General features: G+C 37.9%; 1 protein-coding gene across 1 annotated transcript; it reads left to right on the plus strand.

The window, feature by feature from the left end:
- Positions 1 to 694: 694 nt before the first annotated feature.
- On the plus strand, positions 695 to 8,944 carry LOC115218405 (lipoyl synthase, mitochondrial). The gene is made up of 3 exons (XM_029788197.2): positions 695 to 991; positions 5,550 to 5,746; positions 8,168 to 8,944. The coding sequence occupies exons 1-3, from the start codon at positions 798 to 800 to the stop codon at positions 8,857 to 8,859; spliced, it is 1,083 nt and encodes a 360-aa protein (XP_029644057.1). The 5' UTR covers positions 695 to 797; the 3' UTR covers positions 8,860 to 8,944.
- The last annotated feature ends 8,216 nt before the right edge of the window (positions 8,945 to 17,160 follow it).

Here is a 17,160-nt window from a genome sequence, read left to right on the forward strand (position 1 = left end):
GTACAAAATTAAAAGCAAAAACGGTTTAAAGTAAACAGTTATTGCATTCAAGTTATGTGATTGTTAAGTTTGTTTTTCAAGCACATGGTTCGGGGTTCGGTCCCACTTTGCGACACCTATGATAAGTATCTTCTACTATATCGTTGGGCTAACCAATAAATTTCTTGTGGGTGGAATTTTGCAAACTAAACCTCATTGTGTGTAAAAATGTGTACGCGCGTCATGTAATGCGATTTGAATTTAAATCGCACGACAAAAATAAAACTATTTAGAAATCTGTATAATCCTGTATATCCAAAGGAAAACTGAAGTGTAATATTATAGGTTGAATTTCATTTAATTAAAATCTACAATCGTGTAAGTCTCGAAGTATATAAAGTAAAGCAGGACAGTTTGTTTACATAATAGTTATATAAGCTCTCGTTTTCTTTTGCTTTATATATATATATATATATATATATATTGTGTGTAGGGAAGGAGAAAGGTTACGTGATGAGGTGACACTTATGCTTTTCCGCACGTTCAAGCTGTGATGAGGAGTGTTGTTATAGTCTGAGTTTCATTTGATTAATATCAACAATCGTGTAGGCCGCAAAATATATACAGAAAGCAAAGCAGGACAGTTTGTTTACATAATTATATAAGCAAGCTATCGTTTTATGTGTGGAGGGAGGGATAAAAAAAAAAGTTAAATCTTTTAATGTTAGCAATAAAGATTACTAGAGTTACGTCCCTTGCACACTGACGACCTTCAGTGGTTTTGTGTAAGCAGCATTGATTCCCTCCACTCAGATGAGATGGCCTTCATTCACCGCACTGCTTATAGCATAACACTCCAGCATTGGGCTAGACAACGGCCCCAATGTTGCCATAGATTTTATGCTTCCCTCACCAAAAAACAGAAAGAACATTTAGCAAGCGGTCCGGATTTAGCTGATTTCATCTTAGATGACGAGCCTCAAAAAAATATCCACAGGAAAAAAGGTGAAAGGTAATTGTTTGCTGTCCACTTTTATTTACCGATTAATTCCTTTTAAGAATATTAGTCCCACAGTCCTATGTATGGGGACATGGATAAGTTGCTGTAAAATTGCTCAGTTATTTGATAGAAATACTCAAGAGTTCAGAGATACCTTTGTTGTTTATATTTTGCTTATATAAAGAAGGCTTTGATGTGAAACGAGATCGTGTAACGACATCGTAAATGATGAAATATGTAATCTTTATCTTATCTATGGTCATTCATCTACACAAGTCACGTTTTGCTTTATATAACTTGTGTACACATTACATAACGCCGAGATATTTTTTAAGGCCAAAACTAATAATGCCATTCCTTGTCTATGTGTGTGCCTGTTCTCTTTTTATGTATTTATGGGTTGTGTAAAATCCGCAAAACATTCTTGAATTTTGAATTATACAGTATAATACTGCCTAACGCATTTTATGACATTCATAAAAGCATTGTCTCTGTTGTATCGTCAACAGCTAAACTCGAACAGACACATTGAAAATAACGCGTCTGATGCATAAACTTCGATTCTGTTTTCTGCTTGGAAATTTGCGGGTTTTACATACACACATGAAGCAGGTCAGAACAAATATGCAAGACTTTTTTCTTAAAGTTTAAAATAAGATATTGCTTGCATGATTTCGAACCCATATTAACTTTCTTCTCCTCCCATTTCGGCATCTCATTTGGCACAGAAATACCCGAAGTCGTCGAGTTATATCGAAGGAATGCCATAATAATAATGTTCTAAAGCATCTCCTAAAAGATTTTCAACAGAAATGACTGACCATTTGGTCCTATATTACTCCACGATGAGAAGTTCACTCCGGACTCTTTTTTGAACCTGAGGGTCAGTACCGGATGGAATATTAAATTTAATTAATGAATGAATTATAAAAGAAGTTATATAATCGCCTTCATTAGTTTGCAACTGTTTCGGCTGTAAGGAACCGTGCACCCAGAGTTAAGGCCAGCGCTCTAAGTTGAAGAACCTAATTACGTGACCCTTATTCCTTTCTGAATCGTTTATTAATTGATTCATTCATTAATTGATGGATAGACAGAGAGAGAGAGACTTGCATGTGTTGAATTAGCAAGTAGTGGTGTAATTGGGAACGCATCTTCTTGACAAGCAATAAATTCGAGGTTCGATTCCCATCAGTGAACCTGATTCTTATCCCAGAATCATAGATTGACAAAATCGGTTGAATGATGGACGAAGTACCTTGCGGTATTTAGTTGTATACCTACTTGGTAAATTTTGGGAAGTATACCTGCATGATTTTCACTGAGGAAAAAAAACTCGGATTTTTTGCGTGGAATCAAATACCCTGGCCTCCTAATGTGCCCCCACCCCACCCTACTCCGCTATCCCGGAATCATTAAAATTGTTTTTGTTTTTTATTTCGTTACGGTGACCTCCTAATGCCACAAACTCCATTTTTTTTTGGTCCGGAAAACGGGGTGAGGTGGAACCCTCGGAAATTTAAATTCTGCCGAGGTCAACTTTGCCTTTCATCCTTTTGGGGTCGATTCCTCTCTCTCTCACTCTCTCTCATCTGTGAGCCACTTGTAGAAGAGTATGTCTAGGAGTATATAATGTAATATCATTTCCCTATTTAAGGGAAATAATATTCCCTTTTTGCTGCACCACTCAGTTATGCAAACTTTAAAAAAAAACACCACTGGTTATCAAGCAGTAGGCATAGAAACACGACATTCATGCATACATACATACATAAATACATACTTGCATATATACATACGTCATACATGTGTACATGCTAGCTGTCCTCCTTATTTGTTTCCATTAGAGCTGTCTCTATGATGGTCTCTAAGGCATTCGTTACTCTACTAACTTGGTTATTATTACACTGCTCCAGCCAGAACAGGCGAAACTTGGGTTGGAAGGCATCAGCCAGTTGGCACTCCAGGTGTTCTTGGAGGAGCCCAAACCTTTTCGTGATGCCTGCCAGTATTGCATCTACTAGAGGACTGCAGTACAGGAGATGTTTGAACTTGGTCTCCTTCAACTTCATAACAGTAGCCACTACAGTTGGCAGAAGACTCCCAAGATAGGCCTGGTCCTCCCACTGGATTTTATTCAAGGCTTTGGCAACATTAGACATCACCTGGGCATACTCTGTCAAGAAGCTGACATCAGAATTAGTGAAGGTCTGCAGCTTCAGCTGTGTCAACACCCTGTGGACAGCTCCGCTATTCTTCTCCAGCAGGTTGTTGAGGACAACAAGAGACATTGGAAGAGTTCCATCTGGTACTGTTGGAGACCACCATCATCCTCTTCAATGCATCCAGAACGCTGTTTTCCGCCACTATGCTGTGGCTCTGCAGATTCCACAGTTGCTGTGCCTTGGACATGGCCTTCCTGTTAGCCAACTTGAACAAAGTGTTGTCAAGAGCCTTGTCAGCATCCATGCCGACTACCAAATTGAAGGTATGGGCTGCACATTTCATGTGCACTGGCAGGTTGAGGCCCAGGCCACTGGACTCATCAAGGGCAGCATCAATAGAGATGTACTCAAATTTGTCCACATCCTCAACACTCTCCTTGTCTGGATTAGCAGCAGCCTCAGGAATGTCTGACAAGGGTTCAACTTCTGTACCAAACTGCATAAATGCCGTGACAAAATTTTTGCCGATGTCCATCATCGTCTTGGTCACCTTGTCTTGCAGATGGAACTTGTAATGGGTGTCCATCATGGCTTGGGTGAGAACATCAAAGGTGTGATGTCTTCTGCGCCAAGAGCAGGCCAGGACAGCGTGTTGTTTCATGCGGGTCTTGAGGTTCAGCCAGTGTTCCATCATCCTCGGGTAGGACTTGTTGTGATCATTCCCAGTGCTGCCTGAATGGCTTCCGTGCCGGTAGCACATAAAAAGCACCATTCGAGCATGATCATTGCCTGACTGGCTCCTGTACCGGTGGCACATAAAAAACACCATTTGAGCATGGCAGTTGCCAGTGCCACCTGACTGGCCCTCATGCTGGTGGCACATTAAAAGCACCTACTACACTCTTGGAGTGGTTGGCATGAGGAAGGGCATCCAGATGTAGAAACTTTGCCAGATCAGATTGGAGCCTGGTGCAGCCTTCTGGCTTGCCAGCCCACAATCAAACCATCCAGCCCATGCCAGCATGTAAAGCGGACATTCAACAAGGATGATGATGATACACACACATACATACATGCATGTATGCATTCATGCATGCACGCACACATGCACACACACACACTCACATAAATACAAATAAACAAACAAAATTCCAAACTGAACTGTGTCTTAAACAAAGTGGTGTCGTCACTATCTATCAACAAATGGCTGTAAGTGATTTATCATTGAACAGATACGTGTACAGTAGAAAGACAGATTGAACAAGCAAACAAATTGGTATTGGTTTAAAACAGGCCTGGCCAACTTGAATTACATTTCAAGCCACTTTAATCACAGAAAGTTTTTTGAGGGCTGCTTGTATACTCTATGCACTAATAGTCAAATAATCAAATTACAGGATCAAGAATTTTTTCATACGTTTCGTTTGTTTAAAATTATAAAATTGTAGGCAACTGCTTTATTACCACTTATAAATTTTAAATTTATTTTGAAACAAATATTGTACACAAACAATTTTATTTTGAAATTAAACATAATACTTCAAGAAAGTATCAAGCAGGCTGCTAGATAAAAGTCTGCGGTCTACATGCAGCCCATGGGCCTCAGGTTGGCCAGCCCTTGTTTAGAACATGGAATTTACATATCTAAAGATAATTGCAGAGCTGTTACAATAGAAATGTTTTACACTCTATTGTAACAGCTTTACAATAAGCTATATAAATCACGTGCTAAACCAATACCAACTTCTTGGCTTGTTCATTCTATCTTTCTACTGTACATATGTATGTGTGTGTGGTTTTATTGACATATAACCAATGTTTAGAACTCCACGTGTTCAGTTAAATTAATTCAAAAAATTTGAGGAGCGAATGAGTTTCTTTCTGCAGTTCCATTCCAATATTTCAAACACAAAGTACAAATATAAAACAGCTGTGGAGATCAAATTTTTACTTTTATTCATAAAGTGATATATATGAGATACAGGTGTTTATGATTTAACTTTCATAAACGTATAGTGAAACATGGGTTGTATATATTTATATTTCTAGAGGTAACACACACACACTCACAGTGGATTTTATATATATAGATTAAATATACTTCCCCCTCCTCTTTCTCTAAAGTAACAGTGTAATTACTTCTAAATGTAACCTCTTATGTCATAACTGAAGTGTATTTGTTCAAGCTCACTAGCGTTATTTCCTGTTGCTTTCTCTATGTAGGCCTGAAAAATAAGGTGTTAAATGTGAGAGTAAATAGATGTGGTAACATTTATGTATCTCCTGCAGGCATTAAAAAACCTGTGCATGTCAATGCATCAGACATTGAATAAAATTTACAACTTGTCAATATAAATTAAGTTCCTGTTTGTCTCACAGTCTTTTTTTTCGTTCCAAATTCATAGACTTCGGTTGCCTGAATGGGTGAAGACAGAAATTCCAATTGGCAAGAGCTACAGTGAAATAAAGGCAAGTTTACGGAACAATAAATTACACACTGTATGTGAAGAGGCCAAGTGTCCAAACATTGGAGAATGTTGGAGTGGAGAGAAAGGTACAGCCACTGCTACTATTATGATCCTTGGCGAATTGTGCACACGAGGTTGGTTTCTTCATTCTTATATAATATAATTTATTTGATTGAAGTGTTAGACCATTGGAGAAAATGCTTGGTAGTATTAATTCCAAATTTTTACACCCTAAGTTCAGATCCCACCAAGGATCTTTCATCTTTTCAGGGTCAATAAAATATAGTGCTTGTTAAGAACTGGTATAATCTAACCCCTTCTCTTCAAAATTGCTGGCCTTGTGTTATTAAGGCGGCAGCAAGCTCGTAGAATCATTAGCACTTCAGGCAAAATGCTTAGCAGCATTTGGTCTGTCTACATTCTGAGTTCAAATTTTGCTGAGATCGACTTCACCTTTTATCCTTTTGGGGTTGATAAAATTAAGTACCATTTGAGCACGGGTCAATGTAATCAACTTACCCCTCCTCTGAAATCGCTGGCCTTGTGCCAAAATTTGAAACTATTATTGTTGTTGTTATTATTATTATTACCATTCGAGCATGATCGTTACCAACATCGCCTTACTGGCACCTGTGCTGGTGGCATGTGTAAAAGGATTCGAGCGAGATCATTGCCAGTACCACCTGACTGGCCCCCGTACCAGTGGAACGTAAAAAGCACCCACTACACTCTCGAAGTGGTTGGCATTAGGAAGGGCGTCCAGCTGTAGAAACTCTGCCAAATCAAGATTGGAGCCTGGTGCAGCCATCTGGTTCACCAGCCGTCAGTCAAAATCGTCCAACCCATGCTAGCATGGAAAGCGGACGTTAAACAATGATGATGATGATGATTAATGTGGCAAGCTGACAGAATCATTGGCATGAATCAATAAATAAAGAGTTTTTAGCTTTTAAAGTTTGTAATTTTGGGGTAATTTTAACCAACTGTAAGACACATTCATGTCTGTTTCCATAGTAACAAGCCAAACATGAGAACTCTTTTGTCTGTGAGATAGCACATGTTGACATATTTATTCTATTCGAAAGCATGCGTGTTGATGCTGTGTTCTGTTGCCTGTACTCTGGTCGAGAGAAGTGCTAAAAATAACACCCAAATAAGCCTTAAATCACGCACCCCACCCCAGTTTTTTTTGCATAATTGTATGAATTCCCGAGTGTAGAATTACCAAATTCGCAAAATTTTTATGAAAATTCCAAAAAATAAAGAAGTTATGAGGGGTTGTATGTCATGCATAAAGCAGAAGTTGATTTATTTACAGTTTCATATTAAAACACATCATGCACAAAATGACAGCATCCAAATCCTGTTTTCTGACTGGGTGAAAATTTTCAAAATTTAAACCTCTATTTTTCTTGAAAAAAATTAAATATCTCCTGAGATTCAACTTGGAAAAGTACACTAATGAACCAAATTTTAAAATTTACAATAAACTGGAGTTTCTTTGTAATTCTAAAGTAGAGTACATTTGGTTCAAAGCCTTTGTTTTGGGGGGATTTTTTCCCTCTTTCCATAGAGTATAGGTACATTCTAGGAGGGCTGCCTGATAGCAGTTCTTTGATTTCCATTTCATATCAAGTTTTCACAACTCTTAACACCCCAATAACAACTGGGAGTATTCTTACATCTATATTATAAATACTCACCATTTTAGTCTTCAGACGTTAATGCTTGGACATTATTCCACTACATTTACCAAGCAAACCATATCAATTTGTAAACAAAATCTAGATCCATCAACTTTAATAATAAAACTCGGTTATTTCACTTTTATCTCATTGTCTGAACATTTTGCATGTTCCAATCACACCATATCTATTTATCATTCTGGGTTTGATAGTGTTTTTGATGATTTAACCAACTATAACCACCACCATCACTACCATCCCACCCTAAAATATTTTTAGCTTTGTACAATTATTCAAAAATCTGTTTCGCAGCTGCTTGCCAAAATCAGTAGATCACTCGAATAAATGACTTACAGTATTAAGTTATGTCCCCTTATGTTTGCAGTTCAAATCTCCTCAGGACCCTATGTCAACTTGTCTCTTGTTAGACCTCACATCTGGTCTGTCTCTACAGTATATTTGTTTCTCACTGACTCACATGTTAATAACTTTAAGAACCACAACTTATTTCTTTTTACCTTTCTTCACATCTTCATTATTTTACACCCCTTATTCTTTTTTTTTTATTTTGTTGCTGGCAGGGATCGAAGGGGTCTGCTCTAACACATCTTGCGTTTTAGTGAGATCCTTTCTCGTCTGATAAACTCAACAACAGTGAAAACAAGCAGCCTTTATAGTTGCCTCATATACTTTTGGTTTCGATACCCTTCCTGCCACTAACCATTTCACAGTGTGGACTGTGTACATCTATTCATTCCATCAGTTGTTATCTGCAACAAGACTAAAGAATCACCTTTACCCTGCACCAGTTTTTATTCTTCTCTTTAACCATTTTAAATTTCATTCTAATACAATATTATTATTTTGCAGGATGCCGTTTCTGCTCTGTGAAAACTTCACGAGCTCCTCCTCCACCGGACCCAGATGAACCAGTGAATACAGCCAAGATCATCGCATCTTGGCTAGTAGATTATATCGTGATAACTTCAGTAGACCGTGACGACATCGCAGATGGTGGAGCTGCCCATTTTGCTGAAACAGTAAAGCAGGTGAAAGCCCACAAGCCAACGATTCTTGTGGAGTGTCTTACCTCTGACTTTCGTGGCGACTTAGAATCTGTTGAGAAAGTTGCTAACTCAGGACTAAATGTTTATGCTCACAATGTAGAAACAGTTAAAGACTTCCAGTGGCTTGTGAGAGATCCTCGTGCTAACTATGACCAATCAATGAAGGTTCTAGAACATGCCAAAAAAACTAAGCCAAAGTTAATCACAAAAACATCTCTTATGTTAGGATTTGGAGAATCTGATGACCAAATCTTAAAAACAATGGAGGACTTGAGGAAAATAAATGTGGATTGTTTGACTTTGGGTCAGTATATGCAACCAACAAAACGACACATTAAAGTGAAAGAATATGTTCACCCAGATAAATTTCAATATTGGAAAGAAGTCGGTGACAAATTAGGATTTGCTTACACTGCTAGTGGCCCATTAGTAAGATCTTCTTATAAAGCAGGAGAATTCTATCTGAAAAATTTGGTGGAAAAGGCAGCTTCTTAGTTGAAAAGAGGTCAGAAATTTCCTTCACTATAATTCCTGTAAATGTAGGTATCATATTTATTGTTAATAAAATCTGTTAATTCTACCTGGTTTGTGTCCATTTTCTGTATTTCATAATTGTTAATTTGATGGAATTTGTCTTTTTATGGTGCATATTTAGTAGTTAGTGGCACTCCGTTACTTACGATAAGGGTTCCTGTTGATCCGATCAACAAAACAGCTTGCTCATGAAATTAACGTGTAAGTGGCTGAGTACTGCACCAACACGTGTACCCTTAACATAGTTCTTGGGGAGATTCGGCATGAGACAGGAGGTGACAAGGCTGGCCCTTTGAAATACAGGTACTATTCATTTTTGCCAGCTGAATGGATTGGAGCAACATGAAATAAAGTGTCTTGCTCAAGGACATAACACACTGCTAGGAATCTAACTCGTGAGCTAAATACCCTCCAGTATGTATACCTATACTATAGAGTGTCTATAGTATGTACAGCTATACCACTGTATATATATATAGTTACACTATCTTTAAAGTGTATATTTACAAAGTGTATCACTACACCATAATTTAGAGGGCATATTTACATTATGTATAACTTCATTACATTAAAAGTGTATAGTTATTGTATGTGTAGCTGCATTACATTTCAAATATTTCGTTTCTGATTGTCACCAGGTCTTATTTCAGGAGATATACAAAATACTTGACTGGACTAAAACTAGAAAACTTTTATTTCTAAACTAAATGTAATACAATAATTTTATAGTTTCATCCACTAACATTACTATCAACCTTACTTTAAATGTAAAGATTCCTAGTTCAGATTTAATCTGGATTATCCAAGATGTCATCTAACAAGAATGACTGAAATTAAACTGACTAAAATGTTGTGTGTGTATATGCATGTATAATATATCTATATATAAAACTGAGAATGTGTGTCTATGTGTGAATCCCTAACACTCAAGAAGTACCCCAACTGATTTCATTCAAATTTTACATCTGCATAACTTAGGGTCCATGGAGTGTCATGGGTGAAAAAAATTTTCAACTTCTTGCCTAATGCAGGCCTGGAGAAATCTTTTAGACTGGTTCGGTATTACGTGTCAAGAGATATTCTTTCACTTTTAATTCTAATGTGATAAGACTAAAATCATCTTATTTCTATTATATTTGAAATAAATGAATAATTTATATCCTAATGTGAACAAAATTATGCATCGGCAACTTTCTGTCTTTACAGCCCACAACAGTGGAATAGTGTGTCAGTATATGTGTGTTGACTGACATAACAAACAGTTGGAGGTGAAACTCTTGACAAAAAACAATGAGGTGGCAGGTCCAAGGAATATAAAAATACACATTTGCCATTCAATTACCAGTTAATAATTATCGCAGTAGATGCAAAGTTGCAAGATATTTACAGTTACCCATAAATTAGCATTTAATACATGTGCTTAATATGTATGTATATATATATATATATACATAGTAAGAAATTTATCTATAATAATTATTATGGCATTTATCGTTAAATTATCAGTTCATACATGTGCTTCTATTTGGTTCATTTAAACTGCATACAAAAATAGACTTACTACATACATACAACTGCTTACAAAAATAGAGATTAATGTATAATTTTTTCTATGTTCGTAATTTTTTATTTACAATATTGAAAAAAATATGCCACCAAAGAAAAGACACAATCGCTCCAGAAACATAAAGCAAGAAGGATTGTAGAAAACCAAAGGCAAGAGTCTCAAAAGAGAAGGGAGGTGAAACTTTTTCAAGACCAGCAAAGGCATGCTGCAGCACTTAATGCTGAATCATTAAAACAACATTTTAATGATTAGACAGAGGTCCAATAGAATAGCTCTCAGAGACAGAACATGTACAAATTTGTTCCTCACAACTGGAGCTACTTTCAGGTATGATCCATCCCATTCTTATAAAAATAACTCTGTCCAAATTGGTGTGCTAAACTCAAATTGTTGTTTCTGCAAAGCTTTAAAATATCCAAATGAAGCTAATGCTATGCACTGCTCAGGTGGTAAGGTAAGATTGTCAGCACTACCAGCTCCTCCTCAACCTCTTATGGATCATCCTGTCAAAGGATTTTCTGAACAATATCAGACAATACAATTCTGCATTTCAAATGACATCATTTGGTGCATCTAAGGAGATAGTTGAACATGGATTTATGTCGACGTTCAAAGTTCAAGGACAAGTCTCTCACTTCATTGGTTCCCTGTTACCCACAAATCAACAACCAAAGTTCCTTCAAATTGACTTTATGAGTGATGTATGACAACAGACCCAAAGGAGATGTCAAAACTTCAGACGATGGGTCGTGTTAGATGCAGTGCCAACCACCACAAAGGAGATTATATCCACTGACAGCTTTTCGGTGGGTTCAAAAATCACATACCCCCCACCCCCAATTCTCCATGACAGGTTAGGGACTAGAATCCTCCAAACAGACGCATGACATGTCGCTTAGTCAAATTAGCCCACCATTTACTCCACAAATGATTTGTCATCAATGCTGCATTTTCCTGTATCACGCCATTTTAATCCCAAGCAACACCAGGTATCTCTGCTAGTATATATATATATATATATATACACACAAACTCTAGAGATAAAGGTAATCATCTTCATCATCATCATCGTTTAATGTCCGTTTTCCATGCTAGCATGGGTTGGACGATTCAACCGGGGTCTGGGAAGCCAGGAGGCTGCACCAGGCTCCAGTCTGATCTGGCAGCGTTTCTACAGCTGGATGCCCTTCCTAATGCCAACCACTCCATGAGTGTAGTGGGTGCTTTTTACGTGCCACCAGCACAGATGCCAGGGGAGGCTGGCAACAGCCACGATCGGTTGGTGCTTTTTACATGCCGATCGTGGCCAGAAAATTCTGACTTTACATCTGTTCTTAAAGATCTCAACATTTTGTTGTGGTTTCACTTTCTTCTAAAAGACTGAAACTAATGACGTGTTGAAATAAAGAGTTAGAATAACCTAATGGACCTGATATTATATTTGTAGAACTATCACCTCACAGTTTGCAATTTCAAATCACTAATGGGTGTGATATTATCACTGGACATCTTTATTGTAAATGTGTTGAAGGAAGGTGTACGAAATGATGTACATAACAAAATTTGTAATTGGCACATAAAAACACCATCCGAGCGTGGCCGTTCGCCAGCCTCGTCTGGCACCTGTGTCGGTGGCACATAAAATCACCCACTACACTCTCGGAGTGGTTGGTGTTAGGAAGGGCATCCAGCTGTAGAAACACTGCCAGATCTGACTGGCCTGGTGCAGCCTTCGGGCTCCCCAGACACCAGTTGAACCGTCCAACCCATGCTAGCATGGAGAGCGGACGTTAAATGATGATGATGATGATGATGAATTGAAATTTCCTTTTAAGTTGGAGGAAGAAAACAAAAACTCAGTAACACCTAAACAGGAGATAATTTCAAGAAATCCAAGTTTAGTTTTACAAAACGAATTGACATGCTTCAGAGAAAATCTAGTTATTGTTTGTAGGTAAGGAGCACAAAAATGGATGTTTTAGGCTATTGGACCTCAACAGTAGAGTATAGCCAACTGAAGCCTACTTTGATCAATTGACAGGGTTTTAGATTGAGAAAAACAATTACAAAGATTTTGGCCAGTAAAATATAGCCTAGCAGTCAAGAGTAAGATTGACCATGCTTTCACTAATTGTTTTAGGTGCTTATGTAGCTGCAAGCAGACACAAACATTCTCGCAGCCCCCTTACCAATGACCCAATAGCATATCAGAATGTAACAGCTTGGAGAGAGGTGCTCTAGTACTCATTTTCCGCCACATAATGAGTAATAATTTGTATAACAAGAAAAAATCTTGAACAATGAGTAATAATTTGTATAACAAGAAAAAACCTTTTTGTGAGCAGAAATATTTCTATTCTTTAAACCTTGTCAGAAAGAGTATACCTACCTTATTGTCCACTGAGAAATATGTAGCTTATAGTTGTTCATTGAGTATACAAACTAGGACGCAGATAAGCTGGTCTGTCTAATTTGCATAACAGCTTATATTCTGACACCATTGATTAATTTAGAGTACATGATGCAGCATTTTTTGATAATTTGAAATATAAGGTATACCCTTCCATAATAAACACATGATTTTAGCCTCATTGTGAAAATTATGCTAAGTAAATACAGCACAAGTCTATATTTCTCCATGTAAAAATGGGTTTCATGTGACTGGTTTCTAGTCTTGTTAGAGCATCGTTAAGGAAATAATACCGTAGATGAGTCACTTATTACTACAAACTAAGACTTACTAAACTGTACAGTAAGGAATTGGTCATTTAGATATTAATCAAAGTTTTATGGTTAATTTCAGTTTCTTAATTTGCTACATCAAGTAAGTTACCCACTTTACTAGTGTTTTTGCTTCTAAACACACGTCTTACCACTAGTCTAACCTAAACACTGTAACCTAATGAATCAGACAACACTACTACAGCTTAGACCAGATGTGGTATCTATTTACAGCTATGTGCACTGAACCATTTATAAATTGACACAACACAGTGCCAATAACAAGACACAAATCACTAAGCTCTCTCTATTCATTACCTGCTCTCTTAGATAATCAACCATCATATAAACAACAAAAATTTAAATTGTCAATCTTTTTTTAAACCATGAAATTTATTTTTATTTCAAATAAAATTTATACAAATGATAATTTAAATAATGATAACAAAACCTGCCAGAAGAACAAGATGTATAATAAATGAACTGATGAACAATACAAAATTGTCAAAACTATAGTGATATCTGTTAGGTAGATGGAAATATATGTTTGATATGTTTGTTGGCTGTGAATCTTTTATATCTTGGGAGGCTTGTTATTCTGAGCTGTGCTCCAATCTCTTAAGGTTGAACTTGCTAAACAGTTTATGGTGGTTTTGTTGTTTGTATTATTACATACTGACTCCTGTATTATTACATACTGGCCCCGACTGGCTCCTGTGTCACAGACCATCCGAACGTTGCCAGCGCCGCCTTGGCTGGCTTCCGTGCCGCTGGCACGTTAAAAGCTCCAACCGATCGTGACCGATGCCGGACCCCCCCGGGCACCTGTGCAGGTGGCACGTAAAAAGCACCCACTACACTCACGGAGTGGTTGGCGTTAGGAAGGGCATCCAGCCGTAGAAACTCTGCCAGATCAGACTGGAGCCTGGAGCAGCCCCTGGCTTCCCAGACCCCGGTCGAACTGTCCAACTCATGCCAGCATGGAAAGCGGACGTTAAACGATGATGATGATGATGATGATGATATAGTATGATTGTTTTCATTAGTAATCTTATATCATTTTGGGAGGCTCTGCTGCATATGTGTGTATGTGTCTATCTATATATATAATCTTTAAAATAATTACATTTAAAAATAAATTCCATTTTAGTGTGTATGTATCCACATATACACACACCTCTTTAATATTTTAATATGTATTATATATTTATATTTTTATGTATGTATGTGTATAAATCATCATCATTCGACATACTTTTTTCCATAGAAGAAAAATTGTTCATGGACAACAGGTAAAATATACAGGACAGAATATATAAACAAGGTCAGCATACTTTTTCATCACCTGTTGTCCCTCAGTCAACGGTTGATGAAAGATGTTTATATCCTATGGTTTACCTGTTGTTTGTGTTCAACTTTTCTTTTATTTAGTGGTAAGAACAGCCAAAAAAGTATACATATATATGAGTATGTATGTAAGTGTGCATATACACATGTACATATGTATCTTATATACACATCATTATCATCATCATTTAATGTCCGCTTTTCATGCTGGCATGGGTTGGATGATTTGACTGAGGACTGGCGAACCAGATGGCTGCACCAGGCTCCAATCTGATCTGGCAGAGTTTCTACAGCTGGATGCTCTTCCTAACGTCAACCACTCCGAGAGTGTAGTGGGTGCTTTTACATGCCACCGGCACGAAGGCCAGTCAGGCAGTACTGGCAATGGCCACACTCAAATGGTGATTTTTATGTGCCACCTGCACAGGAACCAGTCCAACGGCACTGGCAACGACCTTGCTCGAATATATCTTTTCATGTGCCATTAAGGCGACGCTGGTGAGGATCATGCTCAAATAGTGCTTTTTACATGCCACCGGCACTGAAGCCAGTCAGCTGCTCTGGCAATGATCACACTCGGATGGTGCTTTTAGTGCTCCACAGCACGGATGCTAGCCATCGAATTTGATTTCGATTTCACTTGCCTCAACAGGTCCTCACAAGCAGAGCTTAGTGTCCAATGAAGGAAAGGTACGCATAAGCAGGCTGATTACACCCCTGGCATAGACCACGGGTTATGTTCTCACTTGGCTTACTGGGTCTTCTCAAGCACAGCATATTTCCAAAGGTCTCAGTCACTAGTCATTGCCTCAGTGAGGCCTAATGTTCGAAGGTCGTGCTTCACCACCTCATCCCAGGTCTTCCTGGGTCTACCTCTTCGACAGGTTCCCTCAACTGCTAGGGTGTGGCACTATTTCACACAGCTATCCTCATCCATTCTTGCCACATGACCATACCAGCACAGTCATCTCTCTTGCACACCACATCTGATGCTTCTTAGGTCCAACTTTTCTCTCAAGGTACTTATACTCTGTCAAATATGCACATTGACATTACACATCCATCAGAGCATACTGGCTTCATTCCTTGCAAGCTTACGTATGTCCTCAGAAGTCATGGCCCATTTCACTGCCATGTTGCATGGCTGTTCGTACACATGCATCATACAGTCTACCTTTTACTCTGAGCGAGAGGCCCTATGTCACCAGCAGAGGTAAGAGCTCTCTGAACTTTGCCCAGGTTATTCTTATTCTAGCAGCTACACTTTCAGTGCCAATCCTCCCACTACTGACTGAACCTTAGGAGGGGCATTATGCCAGTAATAATAAACACACACTGGTTTGTTTCTTTATTGTTATTGTTCAGTATTGTTTGTGTTTTTTTTTTCTTTGTCAAATAATTATTTCATTACATTGTTGCAATCTCTTCAGTGACACATCTCTCTACTTCCATTTCTTTTGAACTTACGTTTCAGCATCAGAACACACACACACACATAGACATGCAACTGAATTATGCTAAGAGAGGGTATAAGATCTTTGACTAGAAAATTAATCATCTACTCTATATGGATGATCTAAAACTGTTTGTCAAAAACGACAAAGAATTAGAAGAGCTCCTGAATATTGTCAAAGAATTCAGCTCTGATATAGGTATGGAATTCAGACTTGATAAATGTACAATGGCTATTTTCAAGGCAGGAAAGTTCATAAAGGCAGAAAACATAAAACTTGATACCACCACAGTTATTTAAAACCGAGACCAATCCGAAGTATACAAATGTCTGGGAACAAATGAAGGTGATGGTATCTAGCACTCTAAAATGGAAGGGAAAATCTGCAAGAAATGTTACAAAAGGGTAGGAATGTTCCTAAACTCAGCATTAAATGTTGCTAACAAAATTAATGCGATCAATTCTTTGGCCATACCAGTAACCACATATAGCTTCGGTATCATTAAGTGGAGTCTCACTGACATGCAGAATATGGATGGAAAGATCTGTAAAATCTTTACAAGTTACTGAATGCACCATCCAAAATCAGATGTAGACAAGATTTATCTCCCAAGAAAAATAGGTGGAAGAAGCCTGATACAGTTCAAACAATCCTTCAAACCAGCAATAATAGGCCTTGAAATGTACCTTAATACAAGTGATGTGCTCTTATGAACTGCACTGAAGCATGAAGATTCCAAACAAGCTTCAGTCATGAAGCTAAATCAGAAATTAAAAAAAAGTCTTTTGGCCTACAAGTTAACAATAAGAATGACCAAAGACACCCAAATACAGACAGATGCAGAAGACTGGTGGCTATGGATGAGGAGTAGTGACCTGAAGATAGAGACAGAAGCACTTATATGTGCAGCACAAGAACAAGCATTAAGTACTAATTATGTGAAGTGCAGAATCAACAATGCTACCAAAATAGACAAATGCAGAATGTGTGGTGAGAGGGATGAAATAGTATGGCACACTATTAGTGAATGCCTGGAATTGGTACAACACAAGTACAAAAGATGACATGACAATGTGGCAAGAATAATCCATTGGGAGCTCTAAGGAAATTATGGCATACAAAGAGCTAAGATGTGGTATGATCAAACCCCAGAAGAAGTCACCAAAAATGAAG

The sequence above is a fragment of the Octopus sinensis genome, linkage group LG13 (assembly GCF_006345805.1).
Source record: "Octopus sinensis linkage group LG13, ASM634580v1, whole genome shotgun sequence".
NCBI lineage: Eukaryota > Metazoa > Mollusca > Cephalopoda > Octopoda > Octopodidae > Octopus > Octopus sinensis.

What these genes read in the sequence shown, in the direction of transcription:
- LOC115218405 (XM_029788197.2), top strand. Translation starts at nt 798, where the DNA reads ATGGCCTTCATTCACCGCACTGCTTATAGCATAACACTCCAGCATTGG. An exon ending in CACAGGAAAAAAGGTGAAAG is followed by an intron (nt 992 to 5,549) that starts GTAATTGTTTGC and finishes CCAAATTCATAG; the next exon opens with ACTTCGGTTGCCTGAATGGG. An exon ending in TGGCGAATTGTGCACACGAG is followed by an intron (nt 5,747 to 8,167) that starts GTTGGTTTCTTC and finishes ATTATTTTGCAG; the next exon opens with GATGCCGTTTCTGCTCTGTG.